This window comes from Argopecten irradians, chromosome 12 (genome assembly GCF_041381155.1).
Source record: "Argopecten irradians isolate NY chromosome 12, Ai_NY, whole genome shotgun sequence".
NCBI classification, from domain to species: domain Eukaryota; kingdom Metazoa; phylum Mollusca; class Bivalvia; order Pectinida; family Pectinidae; genus Argopecten; species Argopecten irradians.
In genome coordinates, this window is record NC_091145.1 from 26,067,331 (window position 1) to 26,086,292 (window position 18,962).

Here is an 18,962-nt window from a genome sequence, read left to right on the forward strand (position 1 = left end):
CTTCTCCCAAGGATCTTTGTGGCCAAATTTGGTTACAATCCATGCAGAACTCAAGGATTAGTAGTGACAGACGCCGCGCCATGACATAAGCTCACCGGTCCTTCAGTCCAGGTGAGCTAATAATATAGCAGATAGGGAATTCGAACACATCAGTTAAGATTGTGGTTGATGGTGAGAACACATTTGGTTTGAAATATTATGGCAGATAGCATCAGTTTAGAGAAAGAGAACACATTGGTCCTGGTTTATACATGTATATGATGTACCAATGTATATGATGTACCAAGTATCGAGTCCATCAGACCAGAAGTTGTGTGTGATCTAAGTATAGTCCATCAGACTATTACATATGTAAGAGAGAGACAGAGAAGTTGTGAGTGATCCAAGAATAGTACATCAGACAATTAAATATGTAAGAGAGAGATAGAGAAGTTGTGAGTGATCTAAGTATAGTCCATCAGACTATTATATATGTAAGAGAGAGAGAGAGAAGTTGTGTGTGATCTAAGTATAGTCCATCAGACTATTACATATGTAAGAAAGAGAGAAGTTGTGTGTGATCTAATTATAAAGTATAGTCCATCAGACGATTACATATAAGAGAGAGAGAAGTTGTGTGTGATCTAAGTATAGTCCATCAGACTATTACATATGTAAGAGAGAGACAGAGAAGTTGTGAGTGATCTAAGAATAGTACATCAGACAATTAAATATGTAAGAGAGAGATAGAGAAGTTGTGAGTGATCTAAGTATAGTCCATCAGACTATTACATATGTAAGAGAGAGAGAAGTTGTGTGTGATCTAAGTATAGTCCATCAGACTATTACATATGTAAGAGAGAGAGAAGTTGTGTGTGATCTAAGTATAGTCCATCAGACTATTACATATGTAAGAGATATGTAAGAGAGAGACAGAGAAGTTGTGAGTGATCTAAGAATAGTACATCAGACTATTACATATGTAAGAGAGAGAGAGAAGTTGTGTGTGATCTAAGTATAGTACATCAGACTATTACATATGTAAGAGAGAGACTGAGAAGTTGTGAGTGATCTAAGTATAGTACATCCGACAATTAAATATGTAAGAGAGAGATAGAGAAGTTGTGTGTGACCTAAGTATAGTCCATCAGACTATTACATATGTAAGAGAGAGAGAAGTTGTGTGTGATCTAAGTATAGTCCATCAGACGATTACATATAAGAGAGAGAGAAGTTGTGTGTGACCTAAGTATAGTCCATCAGACTATTACATATGTAAGAGAGAGAGAGAGAAGTTGTGTGTGATCTAAGTATAGTCCATCAGACTATTACATATGTAAGAGAGAGAGAAGTTGTGAGTGATCTAAGTATAGTACATCAGACTATTAGATATGTAAGAGAGAGAGAGAAGTTGTATGTGATCTAAGTATAGTCCATCAGACTATTACATATGTAAGAGAGAGACAGAGAAGTTGTGTGTGACCTAAGTATAGTCCATCAGACTATTATATATGTAAGAGAGAGAGAGAGAAGTTGTGTGTGATCTAAGTATAGTCCATCAGACTATTACATATGTAAGAAAGAGAGAAGTTGTGTGTGATCTAATTATAAAGTATAGTCCATCAGACTATTACATATAAAAGAGAGAGAGAAGTTGTGTGTGATCTAAAGTATAGTCCATCAGACTATTACATATGTAAGAGAGAGAGAGAAGTTGTGTGTGATCTAAGTATAGTCCATCAGACTATTACATATGTAAGAGAGAGACAGAGAAGTTGTGAGTGATCTAAGTATAGTACATCAGACTATTACATATGTAAGAGAGAGAGAGAGAAGTTGTGTGTGATCTAAGTATAGTCCATCAGACTATTACATATGTAAGAGAGAGAGAAGTTGTGTGTGATCTAAGTATAGTCTATCAGACGATTACATATGTAAGAGAGAGATAAGTTGTGTGTGATCTATGTATAGTCCATCAGACTATTACATATGTAAGAGAGAGAGAGAAGTTGTGTGTGATCTAAGTATAGTCCATCAGACTATTACATATGTAAGAGAGAGACAGAGAAGTTGTGTGTGACCTAAGTATAGTACATCAGACTATTACATATGTAAGAGAGAGAAGTTGTGTGTAATCTAAGTATAGTCCATCAGACTATTACATATGTAAGAGAGAGAGAAGTTGTGTGTGATCTAATTATAAGTATAGTCCATCAGACTATTACATATGTAAGAGAGAGAGAGAGAAGTTGTGTGTGATCTAAGTATAGTCCATCAGACTATTACATATGTAAGAGAGAGACAGAGAAGTTGTGTGTGACCTAAGTATAGTCCATCAGACTATTCCATATGTAAGAGAGAGAGAAGTTGTGTGTGATCTATGTAAGAGAGAGAGAGAAGTTGTGTGTGACCTAAGTATAGTCCATCAGACTATTACATATGTAAGAGAGAGAGAAGTTGTGTGTGATCTAAGTATAGTCCATCAGACTATTACATATGTAAGAGAGAGAGAGAAGTTGTGTGTGACCTAAGTATAGTCCATCAGACTATTACATATATAAGAGAGAGAGAAGTTGTGTGTAATCTAGTAGCTGAGGGAACACACTTTATCTGGTTCAGGTCTCTAAGCATCTCAAAATCAATACCTATTGTACATGCCACAAATCTCTATTTGGCAGATAAAGCATCTTGCACATCTTTCTCAAGTGATGCAGCCAAGATCCCTGTACCTGGATGCAGAATTATATACATATATTCAGCATCTGGTGTAGATGAGTATTTCAAAAATATTTCCTCATCATTTTTAAAGTAGGCAAAAAGCCATGTTGAGAAAATCTTTTTTTACATGAAATCCAGATTTTCTTAATTAAACTTCACTTAATCTTGAAAATCTGACTTTAAAATAATCTCATCAAAAAACATGTTGTAACATTAAAATTATATAGATATATATAGAGACTGTACTGTATTGCCCTTTGAACTCTCTGACATTTGCATTATTGACCCCTGACCTGTACTGTTTTCCCTATGTCCAGTAGCTATATAGGACACTACTGGGTATATAATTGCCTGCACTGGTCAATAAAACTTAATCAAGCCATCCATTGGATTTTAGAGCTGAGACATCCTACTGTAGTGATATTGATGGAACAAGAGGCCAAAAGGGCCTGTTACGCTCACCTGGTTTATTTAGTAATTATCATATAAATCTCTTACAATTTGAAATAGCCAACTTGAAAAATGGCCCGACCATTTGTACAATTTTGAATCCCTACTCCATAAGGATGCTACCAATGCAATATGGTTATTTTTGAGAAGAAGTCAATTTTATGGGAATAGCCAAATTGACACTTTTTGCCCCATCCATCATGCAGGTGCCCAGGTGTCAGCCCAACACTTTGTGCAATTTCAAATCCCCATCCCACAAGGATGCTACCATTACAATACAAGTGTAATCTAATGCTAAGTTTCAGAGGAGATGTTGTTTTTTATAATATAGAAATAGCCAAATTGACACTTTTGGCCACACCCCTCAGGTGTCCAGGAGGTCAACCCCATCATTTGTACAATTTTGAATCCTCACCCTATAAGGATGCTGCCATTGCCTTATGAGTGCTATCCCATACTTAGTTTCAATGAAGAAGTCCTTTATATGGAAATAGCCAAATTGACCCTTTTGGCCCCGCCCCTTAGGCCCCCACAGGGTCATCCCGACTATTTGTACAATTTTAAGTCTGTACCCCATAAGGAAGCTACCAGTCAAATTTTATTAAATTCTGACCGGCAGTTATGGAAAAGAATCGATTGCTGATGGACAGATGGACGACACACGATGGACACTGTACGCCACAGTATCGCATAAGCTCACCATGGTCCTTTGGAGCATGGATGAGTGGCCATGTTGTCCAAAGTTGTGTGTGTAGAATGTTTCATAGAGCAGGTCAGATTGGCCATGTTGTCCAAAGTTGTGTGTGTACAATGTCTTATAGAGCAGGTAAGATTGGCCATGTTGTCCAAAGTTGTGTGTGTACAATGTCTTATAGAGCAGGTAAGATTGGCCATGTTGTCCAAAGTTGTGTGTGTACAATGTCTTATAGACCAGGTAAGATTGGACATGTTGTCCAAAGTTATGTACCTACAATGTTTTACAAAGCAGGGATGAGTGGCAATTAATGTTAGTCCAAAATTGTGTCCATGCATAGTTTTAAATCACAACTGATTTGATTGGTTTTGAGATTTCTCCAATAAATATTCAAGTCTAAATATCAAATAATTCAATACATTTTTGTATATCAAACATATTTTAACCAAGAGTACAGTGTCATGGGTGACATGCCCATTGTGTGAAATGACACTGACAGCTGTATGGTGTTAGCCCTAAAATTACACATGTTCTGAAACGTATTTTACTGTGTATAAACATACTATGCAAAATCAGCAGGAAAAGTGAACATTTTTATTCCATAAAACACCTGAGGATTAACAGCTTTTACTGACACTGTATTATCAATCTATTGTAGTTTGATTAAAATTACAGCATTGACAGATGAAATTAGCTGACCGTTGTCCTAGGTATAGATTGGATATACAACAGGTGGTGGTCACCTGACAGACATCTGATGTACCTGGCTAAATTGATTGAAGGTGATTAAATGGACCAAAATCAATACTGATGCTAGTGGTAACAATTACTGATGACCATGATTGACCACAACTGGACAATAACATTCAGGTGATAGTATCAGGTTTGTCTTATCCTCCGACACTACCACACATGCATGATATAACATGTTAACAAATCCATGATATTGATAAATCTTCACATCTACTCATCACTGACCAGGTATTCCTCCTTAAGTAAACATCCAAATTGATACATCTCACTTGTATAATCAACACATTACAACACATTATACCTGTTGCAGTATGTATTGACATTTGATGAGTATTGGAATGACTGTTTGAGAAATACACATAGAGCTCCAGGATTAATGTTAAATCTTATATCCAGAATAAGAGTAATATCTATCTATTATTCATATCCATGCAGATGTTTATATCATATTATAGATCATTATTACCTGTAATACTTCACTCATAACTCAGTCTTATGTATAACAGAACAGACAAACAAAGACATCTCTCAAATACTCAAATGTCAACACATATTACAACAGATAGATTAACTGGATCACCCATACAGAAAATCTGCTGTAGTGACCAGCTTTGTACAAAGACCACCTGTTTAATAAGACCAATTTTTGAGGTCCTAAATCGCCAATTTCCATATAATTTGACATCTGTATAAGACCACTTTTCTAGGGTTCCTAATTACCAAACTCATCCTAATTAAACTTGTATACATCTCCACTTGTGTATTAAGACCACCTGGCTATAAAGACCATTTACCTCTTTGGTGGTCTTTCTAGACAGGCGTGACTGTATATTTTTCAATCTACCAAATAGATGCCCATATTTTAATCCTGGTAAAAAAATTATCAACAAAAAACCCCACATAACTCTAGATCAGTAATCATTTTAATAAAAAAGTGTAAATATTAAGACGGTCATCACTTGTCTTTTGCATTCCCAAGATATTGTTTCATTATCATTAAAGTTTCCTATTGAAAAAGTAACACCTATATGATAAGAGCATGCATGTATGATTACTTTTTTGATGTGACTCGGAGGTCTGTCGGAAGTCTCAGTTCTGATCAATGTGACTTAGAAGCCGTGCCAAGGGTCAGTGTCTATGTCTGACTGTGTGTTTTAAAAGATAATAAAATACTTGAGGTATGGAATTCTACCACATCCCTATAGTAAAAGTTACATGTAGCCACTTCAACTTGGGTTACACAATACACATGTTTTCCCCAGAGCTATTTTACAATCTGGCATGTCTTCTAAGTTAACTGCAAACTAAATGGTCTTTAAAATCAAAAGTACATGCAGTTTAAGTTAACTTCACTTAGGGACCCCATACATCATCTCTATGTATGTCTTGTTTGAAGTACATTTGGTATAGTGTCATGAGCATCCTGCCTCTTTCATTACCTGGCCTAGATAATAAAGCCCAAACCAAATACCCCCACCTCAATCTCATGTACAGTATTTTATTCACTCACTTTCATATTTCCAGTCACTACCTGGCTGAGACTCTTGCAGCCACTATGGCCGAGTACCGAAAGCCCTCTATCTCTGGGTCACAAATCAAATCCCATGTGGGGCACTTGCCAGGTACCAACTGTCAGTGGTGGCGCTGGGTTTTCTCCCAGCTTTCCTCTATCTCTCAGCATGGCACAGCCTTAAATGACTCTGGCCATTAACAGAAGATTTAAACTAATCAAACTAAGTCACTACAAATCCTATTGTCTCATAATCCAATCAACACTAATCCAAGTGCTTTAATTTAACAAAATAAATAATTAATAATCAGGTTTCAGTCTCTACTATCCAGTCATTACAAGACCTAGTTAATCCACCAATCCATGGCTTGCAATCACCCTCAATTTCTGAAGTCCCATAATTAATTTGATCACCATTTATTCTATCTGATGTCCCACAACTAATCTGGTCACCACTAATTTTGATGTCCCATTATTAATCCGGTCAACACTTATTCTATTTTCACACAATTAATGCGATCACCAGTAATTGATCTGATGTCCCACAATTAATCCGATCACCACTTATTCTGATGTCCCACAATTAATCTGGTCACCACTTATTCTGATGTCCCACAACTAATCCGGTCACCACTTATTCTCTTGTCCCACAATTAATGCGATCACCAGTAATTGATCTGATGTCCCACAATTAATCCGGTCAACACTAATTCTGATGTCCTACAATCTATCCCGTCACCACTTATTCTGATGTCCCACTCATAATCTGGTCACAACTAATTTTGATGTCCCACAATTAATCCAGTCACAATTATTTCTGATGTCTCACAATTAACCCAGTCACCACTAATTCTGATGTCCCACTAATAATCTGGTCACCACTAATTCCGATGTCCCATAATTAATCAGGTTACCACCAATTCTGATGTCCCACAATTAATCCAGTCATCACCAATTCTGTTGTCCCACAATTAATCAGGTCATCACCAATTCTGATGTCCCACAATTAATCCGGTCACCACCAATTCTGATGTCCCACAATTAATCCGGTCACCACCAATTCTGATGTCCCACAATTATTCAGGTCATCCCCAATTCTGATGTCCCACTAATAATCCGGTCACCACTTATTCTGATGTCCCACAATTATTCAGGTCATCACCAATTCTGATGTCCCACTAATAATCTGGTCACCACTAATTTTTATGTCCTACAATTAATCTGGTCACCACTAATTCTGATGTCCCACAATTAATCCGGTAATCATCAATTCTGATGTCCCACAATTATTCAGGTCATCACCAATTCTGATGTCCCACTAATAATCTGGTCACCACTAATTTTTATGACCCACAATTAATCTGGTCATCACCAATTCTGATGTCCCACAATTATTCAGGTCATCACCAATTCTGATGTCCCACAATTAATCTGGTCACCACTAATTTTTATGTCCCACAATTAATCTGGTCATCACCAATTCTGATGTCCCACAATTAATCCAGTCACCACTAATTTTTATGTCCCACAATTAATCTGGTCATCACCAATTCTGATGTCCCACAATTAATCTGGTCATCACCAATTCTGATGTCCCACAATTAATCAGGTCATCACCAATTCTGATGTCCCACAATTAATCCGGTCACCACCAATTCTGATGTCCCACAATTAATCTGGTCATCACCAATTCTGATGTCCCACAATTAATCAGGTCATCACCAATTCTGATGTCCCACAATTAATCCGGTCACCACCAATTCTGATGTCCCACAATTAATCTGGTCATCACCAATTCTGATGTCCCACAATTAATCTGGTCACCACCAATTCTGATGTCCCACAATTAATCTGGTCATCACCAATTCTGATGTCCCACAATTAATCCGGTCACCACTAATATGACCAGTGGTGACATCAATATAATCATCTACATCTAAAAAGTTCTATATTTTAACTTGAACACTGAACAGTCCCAACACCACAATCATGATCACTAGCCGAGGGATATAAGTAAATGACTGTCTTTGGTTAATGAAGATGGGCATGTCAACTATTATGCATATTGCAATGACATTTTAAATTTCAGTCAATTCTGAATTCCTTCAAAACATATCAAAGAGGTGAATTTGATTTAGATTTTATCTTGTTTAATTTGTATACATATTTATTTTAGTGGAGATCTCATCAGGGAGGATTACATTCTATATGTTGATAATCATTTTAATCACAAAAATTTTCTCAACACTAATTATTATTAATTCATTTAATATTTGATAAAAATTTCTTATTAGTTTATATATAGGAGTAATACCAAATGTAATACAATTTCAGAAAAAAAGGAATCTAATGATAGCTGTATATAGTATGGTATAATCATTCTTTTTCTGAGTTGTCACTATCAAAGCCTAACACTAATGTTTGATTTATGAACTTAGTGACACTAGATAGAAGTTCTAATAACATTGCAATGAGCTCCTCAAATGCAAGTACAGAACTGAAGGTTCCCTGGCTAGATCAATAGGAAATACTTATACTTACACATGAAGAGATTGAACATGTTTGCTGGTGGGTTGTAAGCCAGCACTTTTTCACCAATGACACAGGCTGTAGTGTGTTTATATATCTATTATGGCTACAGCAGATGTTGTGAAGAGAATCTAAACATTACGCCTTCTCCTTTATATATTAGATCTGGAGACGTGGTTTGGTGACAGATCAGCTCAGCAGTAGTTATAATATTCACACCAGATGCTGTTGATATAGACTTGGTACATCAGGGCATATTCCTAGTACACAAGGACCTTGAATTGTTCCTCCAGCTACAGTACCAACTGACTATTATTCTGTGCAGACTGAGGGCTAATCGTCAATAACACAGTTAACCATTAATGCCCTGAAGACACTGTAGTACTGCACAACACACTGGTGAAATCATACAGAAATCCACGTGGCATTTCAATCAATTGTAGCGAGCCATGATAATTGGCGAGAGCACCTGCCATTAGTATGTTGTTATTAGTAGCCCAGTACAAAGGATGCTACTACCTGTTGGTCTCACAGTGCCACACAAATCCTGCAATGGCCACAGCACACATGTACACAATACTGATTTTCACATGTTTTTTATGCCCCTGAAGTAATCAATGCCAGTTGTGATGCAGGCACCTGCCAGTCAGGGAGCTAGTATATAGTACTCCAGCCACTGAATCACAGCTGTAGCATTGACCCCTGTCTGACCCCTACCTAGATAGATCTAATATTATGAACACCTGTACAACCCACCCAATAACACCAGTCAGCTCCTAGGTACGTACTATATATAGGTACTAATCTGCAGTTGTTGGGGGCCTCATTAATGTATAATTCTTCAAATGATGTGTAAGACAAATTCAAATTTCTGCACAAGTGTATACATATAAATCATAAACTGCATTAGTAAGGTAAAATGGGAAAGAGCACCTGCTAAGGAAATCTCAAATGCAGTTTTTCTAATGTGATTCATATATATTCCAATCAGAATTCTACCCTATTTATGAGATAAGGTATTCATGCTGTGAGCTATGCTCCACAAACATATTTCTCTGCCGTAGAGTATTAGATAATCCCTCATTATAATGTGTCTTTACCGAGAGTTTTCCTTGTAATCATCTCTGTCCACATGTGAAAGATATAGCATGTCAAATATCATCTCATTAGAATTCCTCGTGATAATCCATCTTTGCAGGCATGAACACAATATTATATCCCTCGTAACAGACACGATACATCAAACACAACGCTTTCACTGACAGCTTACCAGAAACTTTCGAAGTTAATCTTACAAGTAATGCAAAAAAAAAAAAAAAAAAAAAAAAAAATAGAGAGACAAATATGTGTGGATAGTATACCAAATAAAACTTTGTTAAATCCTTAATCAAACTGACAGTCACCACAATCACAAACTGTGTGTTATATTACATATAATCCCCAGAAAGTATCTCTCCTGTACATGTACTCTGTACCAAAATGTTTACACATAGCACTTAGGACTGTGTACAAATTAATTAGCACATTGTTTCCATTACGGCATCAACACACATGGAGAATATTAATTCTACAAAGCAATCACCGGGAATCAAGGGGTTCCAAACTCGCCTATAAGTAACTCACATCACACACAGCATAACCGTAATGTATTACACATATCCACGCTGCACCATCACCCAAATGAATGCAGTTTTGACACGTCTTGGGTTACTCTTCACCTGGGCAGTAATGTATAGCACTGGCTATACCCCACATTTTTACTTTTACTGCACTCTGCAAACCTCCAATGCCGTGTTAATGTGCTAACATATTCCACAGAAATCTCTCATTTAAATGCAACAACATTGTTACATCTGCACATGTATACGGCTGATGTCACAACCGAGATAAATATCAGCGTTCCGTAAATGTCCAATAAAGTTTGATTATATTTTATAACTGATCAAACGTTATAACTTGTGTGTATGATCAGCATCCTGTCGTCAGACTGTGTGCCATTGTACAGGGCCTTTGTTAGAGAAGCTTTGAGGACATGTGATGATTAGGACTGCCACACAAAGGCCACCACAGCCAGACTTTTTACTACTCTTAATCATTACAGTAGGGGCTTTAATAATGACAGGTTATTCTCCACTATAGCTCATACAATCCAGAAGTATGGAGGGGGGATGATTATCTTCTCTGGTACAATAAAGGTGGGGAAGGAGAGGATTCTCCACTACAGCTCCGGTACAATCAAGGAGGAAAGTGGAGGGGGGAAGCACATGCATGGAAAAAAAGGGGAACAATATTATTCAAAGGGAGTGACAACAATTACACTGCTTTCACAATAAGCAAAGCCATGAATGGAAAGTATATTTACAGGAACCTCTGACAAAATATTACAGTTTGGTTCTCCTACTGTAGTGACATGGGATGAGTAAATTAAATTTACATTTAGGAATGGAGAAAATTGTTATCAAAAACAAAAACATAACCCTCCAACAGCTTTAGTTCATCACTTGATACAATTATTTCCAAACCAAATCAAGTAAGTGAAAGAACCAATAAGGAACTATTTAGGAGGGCAAGCAAAAGATGTGGGGCAATAAAGGAAATACAGTAACATGGATCTACAAGAGGTCATTTTGAGTGGAGTTAGAGGAAGGAGAGCTTATTTATAGATAGGCTTGATTTTGTTTCACATCCTATTAACAGCTAAAGTCATATAGTATGTGTCAGGTTTTGGAGGTGAAGGTCATCTAGTTAATAACTGGGTTATGCAACAAGAGTGTTCAGTTTGAACTCAAGCTCACAATCCAGAGCTCACAACCCAGAACTCAAAATTCAGAACTTACAATCCAGAGCTCACAACCCAGAGCTCACAACCCAGAACTCACAATCTAGAGCTCACAACCTAGAGTTGGAGGCCTATGGATCAGTAGCCACTGAAGATGTATAGGGATACCAAATGGCAAAAGAAATAGAAGAGCTAAGATCTAAATTCCATCCAATAATATTTTTAATGTATAAAATCTAACTTTCATAACTAGATCTGTAGACACTGATGAACATCTGATATAAAGGCAAACACATAATAGATACATATACACAAAGATGTACTGGAATCCATAGATGTGCAGAGGTCAATAGTAAAGAAATAAACTTACATACCCATATAGTGACAGATGGTATATATTGCTTATTTAATTCAAGGACATTTGATGAGTGACTAACTAAAGGTCATAAACTTATACATGAAACTGTAGACAAATGTCACTGTATACGTAGTTTATAACAATAAATTACAAAAGTCAAAATACGACAGAAGTTCAGAGATATTTGAAACATAATCAATAAAAGTCACGATTTAATACAGATATATATTAATCCAAAATAGAACTGAAGAAAAGTTTATAAACAAACACATTTTACAATTTTGCCAGGCCATATATCAGTTTAGTGAGTGTATACCGGTAAGTATCGCTGTTAAACATAACGATATGGTAGTGTTGTTCTAAAAACATTTTCCTGATGCTATAACTTAACATGAATGCTTTTCAAATAGCATGTGAGGAAGTTTACGTAGAGGGTTCGTGCACAGTAATTACCAGAAGTACTACAATACTACGCGAAAAGACATTAAGCTTCAAGATGCTGAGATCAATAAACCTCCATATCCCCCTTCCAACGACCACCACTCACCGAGTATAGAGAACGCAAACAAAACAGATACGACACGTTTGGGCTCTGACTCACCTCGAGCTTCATCTGGCAATTCAATGACATGCTGGCCATGCAAGTTCACACTCCATGTAAAAAGGTCTTTAACAAGTCATTAAACAGTATTGCTATCAGACGAAGTCCTGTTAAACACGGCCTGATCTCAGTCATTGTCGGTACATATACAAGTCAATACTCATCATCATGGACGATTATAAAAAATGTTTATAGCATAAATATTTTTTGTTCGTTAGTATTAAACAAGCTAAGAGAATGTAACAGATATGTTCCCTTTCATTTGCTACACATATATAGATAATGTTGCCTTTTGATTACAAAAAACGACACCAAGTTAGTTTGGCCTCTATCGTTTATTCAAGTTATAAACAGCAAACTTAATCTTCTATACCCAGTGTTCAATCTACGATTACTTTCCGTGGGTCCTTTTCAATGATTTTTGTGAAAACAATGGGTCCCACAGTGTTATAGACACCCATTCCCAGAAATTTCATGGGTCCTTTTAAAATTCTGTGAGTCCAGGACTCGGGATGCGCATGTAAATTTATCACTGTATACCAGAAGAATGTTACAAAGGATTGTAAAATTGAGCTTCCAGATTAACTAAACTGTCTAATGGAAGCACAACAAGGTATGAGGTGTGCCCAGTAGATGGTAAACACTGGCTGCACGTACAGACCAAATTAAATCAAATATGCACCCAAGGTATCACACATTAAAATGAGAAACTGTGAAGTGCATATTCAGTCAATTCTAATGGGTACATACTGAATTTGACCCAATCAAAGCATGCCTGCATATCAATTAAAAAGAGAGAAATTTTGAGAGGTACTTTATATAATTAGTGAGATATGGTATTGAAAGGTTAGGATACTTATTTAGGTATTTCAGGTTTACCACAATAGTGAATTCTGGAAGTATTGGTGCATTTATTTCTCTATTAGAGTACAAACGCCCATGTGAACCAACACATAAACAGCTTCAATTGAATACACTCACTTATAATGTGTAAGGACAAATCAATTTCAGAATATCGGACAACTTCAACTGATGTATATATTTCAAAATGAAATGTGTCAAAATGAACTTTTTATTATTTCTTACACAAAATGACATATATTTATGCATACATTTTGTATATAAACACACAGAAGTGTTTCACAATTTGTCAAACTGTTGTTAGATAAGAAATATGAGAAGAAAACAGGGAAAGGATGTTACTCAATAGGAATGTGACAAACTTGGAACAACATAGTCCTTACTTTTAGATTATGTTTTCTACAAAATACATTATAAATTAACACTAAATAATTACTTGTGTATGGCAATTCTGTTTATTCATGAATGCATCAATGTACTAGATCACAGAGTAGGTAACCTATACATGTATTTTCTATCCTTAATGTGTAACAGTATGATGTCTAAAAAGTTATCTCCCTTTATCAATGTTAACACTATCATATATTGAAGAAGTAGAAAACAAACACAGTTGACCAAACTGTTAGCTTATATAGATAACATAAAAAGTGATGAAAGGTATATGTTTTGTGATGAATTATGACAAATCTAATACCTTATTTTTTCCAGAGATAACATCATAACAGACAGAAATACAACAAATATGAAATTCCCATCTCTGTTCATGTGATCATCTACTTACATATAACCTAAATATTATGGTATACAAATTAAGATTATATTTTTAAAACTTAAGATTTTTTTTCTGGAGTAAACTACAGAATATAAAGTGATGATTTTTTTTATCTAAATCTTTCAAATTAATTTTATAATCAAAATTATCTGCCCGGTATGTATGTTACACATTGTCATGGTAAATTTTGTTAAGAAAACAAGTACAGAAGAGTTATTCCCCCTTATTCTTATTTATGCATTAAAATAGGATGAACTGATGTAGAAGTTTAGCACATATAATTCATATACTAATCATTTTACTATTCTAGTAACTGATCTTAACACTGTGCTTTAAACCAGTGGATAAATTCAAGAAGTAAAAAATTATTTAATTATTCCTAGTTGTAAATTGCAACCAAACCACACAGATACTGCACATTACAATCAAGCTATGCTTGATATTTGCTGATATTATTGAATGAGTATATGTGCAAGCATGAGGCGTGGTTATAAATACCATATGACAATCATTCAATTTATAAAGATTAATTCAATTTAACATGATACACTAAAGATGCTCCACCGCTGACAAATGACATTTTTTTCGCTATCAAAAACAGGAGCAGACAAGTTTTCTTCAGTTACAAAAGTTACTTAATTTACACCATTCCCACCATTGAAAAGTTTGAGCTTCTAATTATATTTCAAGACAAAAATATTGAAAATAATAAATTAATTGCATCCCAAAAAAATTCCGTGGCAGTATGTCCTATATAGAATGAAGTATTGATTGCGCATGCACCAAAAACAAAATAAATTATTTCATATTATTTTTTTGTGTTAATTAGACATATGTATCCACGATTAAACACAAATCACTGTTAAATTGATGAATATCGTTTATGCTCTGTCGGCGATGGAGCATCTTTAAGAAAAGGTATTAATTTGTTAATATTGTGTCCTCTATATGGTAGGCTTGATCATGAACAGAACAATTACGGTAAACCTTCGATTAGTTCGAACAAAATTAAATAAATATTGATGGACCAGTTCGAATTATCCGAAATTAAGCTTCAGGAAAAAATCGTGAGTTCAAACTATCCGAGTTGAAATCGGTAAAAATCAGTTTTGAGTACCGACGTACCAGGCATAAGCAATGTAAGGCAGAAAATCTATAGAAAAAGTATTTAGTTTCTTGAAGATTAATATATGTTCGCAGCCTAGAATTCACATCGACGTCCGTTAACTGAGATAGAAACTTTATTTAAACCACAGGAAATCTAGTTAGATCCTTGTTATATTTCATAACAAACGTAAATTTATTTATTTACTTCTTTAGTTAAAGAATGTCTGGTTGCATTTACGAAACTGCTGTTAAAAATATTTGTTTACATTCAGTTCGTAAAATTAGGTTACAATCACACTGTGACTGTAAGATTGTCCAAAACTCGAATGCATATTGTCTGCTTCTAAAATTACGTAACTAGTTTTAACCTGATGAAAAGCTACATATCTATTGTTTAATTACCCAACACGTGGACTGTTTTGGCTGGAGCTTGATATGTAATCACACCCACTTGCTGTGACCCAGCGGCTGGCTTTTGATGCTCGCTGTGACACCTCGTAACTGGCCTGTCCAAGCCAGCATGAGGCACATATATGTTTACAGGTACATTGTAATTTAACACCTTGATCGGCTGACTAAAGATAGACTGAATGCATATTTTAATGTCGACTTAAACTGATATCTGTATCTAGATTGGACTTTACAAACATTGGCGATTTTGTCCACGTATTCCCATCAGGTACAGCTTATTTAAGTATACATTGTCGGGGCCTAAGATTAAACATTTGGCCTTGCTGCTTTGTGTACGATATATCGGCATTAATAATTTTTATTTATGACTTAAAATGTTCATTACTTATCTATCGTATGGTAATTATAATGATCATTTGTACAATCTTTATTCCAAACATAAAAACTGTTGCAATATGCAAAATATATCACCATTTTTGGGGACCCCATTGCGCCCATTTGCCGACAAAAATCTTACTTTTACGTTCATAATATGACGTGTTTGAACTATCCGAATTTTGATTGATGATAAAAAGTCAGTGTTCGAACTATTACTAGCTAAAAAATTACTGTTTTTTCTGGAAAATTTCATTGTGTTTTTATTGAAATAATCAGAACTATACACATAAATTACAGTTAATATACAATGTAGGACATAATACAGATGTTATAAGCATTAAATTCTATTTGTATTTATTTTGCAAAAATTGTCTCAGGAAAGTTGAGGATATAGCTATACAAATTTTCTCTACAATAACAGCTCTAATAATATCTGATAAATATTAATCGAAACATTTGCTGGAGCATATTTCCAAAAATATTCTAAGGGCAAGCTTATAAAATCTAAAAACAAATTTTATCATTTGATTATCTGTAACAGTTAACGTTCTTGGTGGTGTTGAACGCCAATGACCAGCTAGTGGTAGATCTGTAGAGAGCATTTGGCTATAATGTACATTGGATCATGGGTTCAAACTTGTGCTGAAACAATTAGCAAAAACAAGGACATAGTCATTCAGATCCCCCGCCAATGGAGATATCAAAGCTGAAGTAAGTTTGATTGTGGAGACTTATGTGTATGAAAAAAAAACAGTAAAAAGGAAGTTGAGCTAAAGAAAGATGGAGTATAATTCAAGTAGAGCGGGGCTGCAATTGTTGAATCAGGTATACAGCCTTGACATTTATATTAGACTATATACACAAAGATGGGTGGAGTTTTGCAAAGTAACATTTACCATATTTTCAGCAATGTTTCCATGGTAACAGAAAATAGCAAAAGGTACTACTAGACCATAAAAAGAATGAGTCTATGAAGTTTCGTGGAAATATCTTTGCTGGTTTTAGAGTTATGCTCCGGAAATGAACCTGCTACAAAAATATGATATTTTCAGCAATGTTTCTATGGTTACAGAAAAAAGCACAAAAAGTGAAAACCAAAAAATAGCAAAAGGCACTACTAGACAATAAGAACAATGTGTCTATTAAGTTTCATGGAAATATCTCTGCTGGTTTTAGAGTTGTGCTCCGGAAACCATTCGTACAGACGGACGACGGACGGACGGACGGACGGAACCCATTTGTATATCCCCCGCCAACTTTGTTGGGCGGGGGATAATAATGCCAACCAGTTAATCAGATCGCCTTTACGGAACTGTAACCAGATAACAACCTTAAGCTCTAGCTCTATTTAAGTAACGTCACAGTCGTACATCTCATACTTTATCTAGATTCCATACCAATTTCAGGAAACACTGGCAGACTTTAGTACTTCAAATTCCTGCACATGGTTTCTTTTTGCTCATGACACTTGCTCACATCACACTTGTTGGAACATTTGCATAGAACAAGTTTTAGTGATGACCATATGCATCATGACCCAGTTACTATAACAACATTGTTGTCATGATGCTAATTTCATTACAAAATTGCGCTTTTAAAGCATGTATACCTAATACTAGAAGTGTAGACGGTCGTTAGTAGTAGTATACGTACTGTTGTAGCAGAAAAGATATCACCTTCTGACTGACATTAGGTAGACACAGTGGTAGTTTACAAGATAAGGTGATATCTTTTCCACTACAACAATAGCCAGAAATTTCATTACTTTGAGAAGTATTTTTGCCATATGAAATATGTATGTCGTTTAACGGATATCTAAAATGCTAACCAGATACATGCTCAAATGGAAAATCAAAATGTGAACCTGTTATCAGGTTACCCATTCTGCCCATTAAAGGCAAACTACCTTTCTGGAGAAAACAGAGGATTATTTATAACCATTAATAACATCTGAAAATATATGAAGATAATCTAGGATGAGCTAGGTTACAACACCCAGGGTTTTTTCTAGGGTCTCTAACAGCCTGTTCTTTTATGCATTTGGAGTTTATTTTAAGGTTTCGTCGTAAAAAGTTAAGAGTGTTGTTTGCCTTTTTACAGATGTTGCCAATATGCTTCCCCCAGGTCAAGTCTGATGACACATTTTCATTTAGAAAATTATAACTTAATATCAGTAAAATTATTGAAGCTGCTCAATAAAATAAATGTAAGTTAAAATGACCATTAAGCTTAGGCCTAAACTACAGTAGAATTAGGCGATTTGTAGATTTTTTCCAATCTCTCAATATTTTCCATTCATCAACTGATCGATCACTTTCAAATTTAGTTTTCATAAAGATTACCGAAACAAGAAGTTTAATTACAAAGAGTATAACAACAATAATCGGGTGTCAATTTTAGCAAAATGCAATTCAAAACCTGAAACTAGAAATGTTTGGTTGCAGCTGCTTGTCATCGATGCTGTAGCTAAGCAATCGCTGAATCAGAATACGTGTAACGTGCACATACGTTTAACATGCGAATGCATGACTTTCCTTACCATATGACAGATTTTCGCTAAGCTTCAATGGTCCTCGAAGAATATAGACGACAAATATAACAAGCATGAACCAAACAGCCCATAGATAGGTCCAGGACCAATGGATCCACGATTTGACTTTTTCCAAGCACCTCGACAGGAAACCCGCCATATTGGGTACACCAACTCCGCACCGAATAAATTAAATAAAGAAAAATTAATTTACTCAGTAAGAAAAATAATAGATTACATTCAATGTACAAACAATTTATTCCTTTATCTTTATTACGTTCAATAAGCTCTACATACTTTTACTTTATTTAAAGTTAAAAAAAAAACATTGTCTGCGGACTATGAATTGGCGGAACCTCAGATAATTTCAAGTTAGGTGCGAGTCCACAAGTTTGTGATATCGCTTATGTTTGTACATGTTGTACATAGGTATGTGTGTTTCAAATGGTTACTTACAATTTTAAGAAGTCAACAGTCACATCTTGGTGATTTGATCTCCGAATTTTGATGTTTTAACAACAAAATTTGTAAT

At 35.4% G+C, this 18,962-nt stretch overlaps 2 protein-coding genes across 5 annotated transcripts in view; one reads left to right on the plus strand and one right to left on the minus strand.

Annotated features, from left to right (window-relative positions):
• Window positions 1–18,599, minus strand: part of LOC138336649 (suppressor of tumorigenicity 7 protein homolog) — a 57,573-nt gene extending 38,974 nt beyond the window's left edge. For 2 of the 4 annotated variants that reach the window (XM_069286175.1, XM_069286174.1), the window contains exon 1: window positions 18,440–18,599. In XM_069286175.1, the coding sequence (XP_069142276.1) occupies window positions 18,440–18,590 (151 nt within the window). In that variant the 5' untranslated portion in view covers window positions 18,591–18,599. Of the gene's footprint in view, window positions 1–8,645; window positions 10,229–10,256; window positions 10,276–18,439 lie in introns of those variants that run through there. The other 2 variants (XM_069286178.1, XM_069286176.1) reach the window with 2 other exon arrangements.
• A 167-nt stretch (window positions 18,600–18,766) lies between these two features.
• The window catches only part of LOC138305013 (germinal-center associated nuclear protein-like), a 33,934-nt gene continuing 33,738 nt past the window's right edge, over window positions 18,767–18,962 (plus strand). Inside the window, exon 1 of the mRNA XM_069245427.1 lies at window positions 18,767–18,859. The gene's annotated coding sequence lies outside the window, so the exon portion shown is untranslated. The remainder of the gene's footprint in view (window positions 18,860–18,962) is intronic.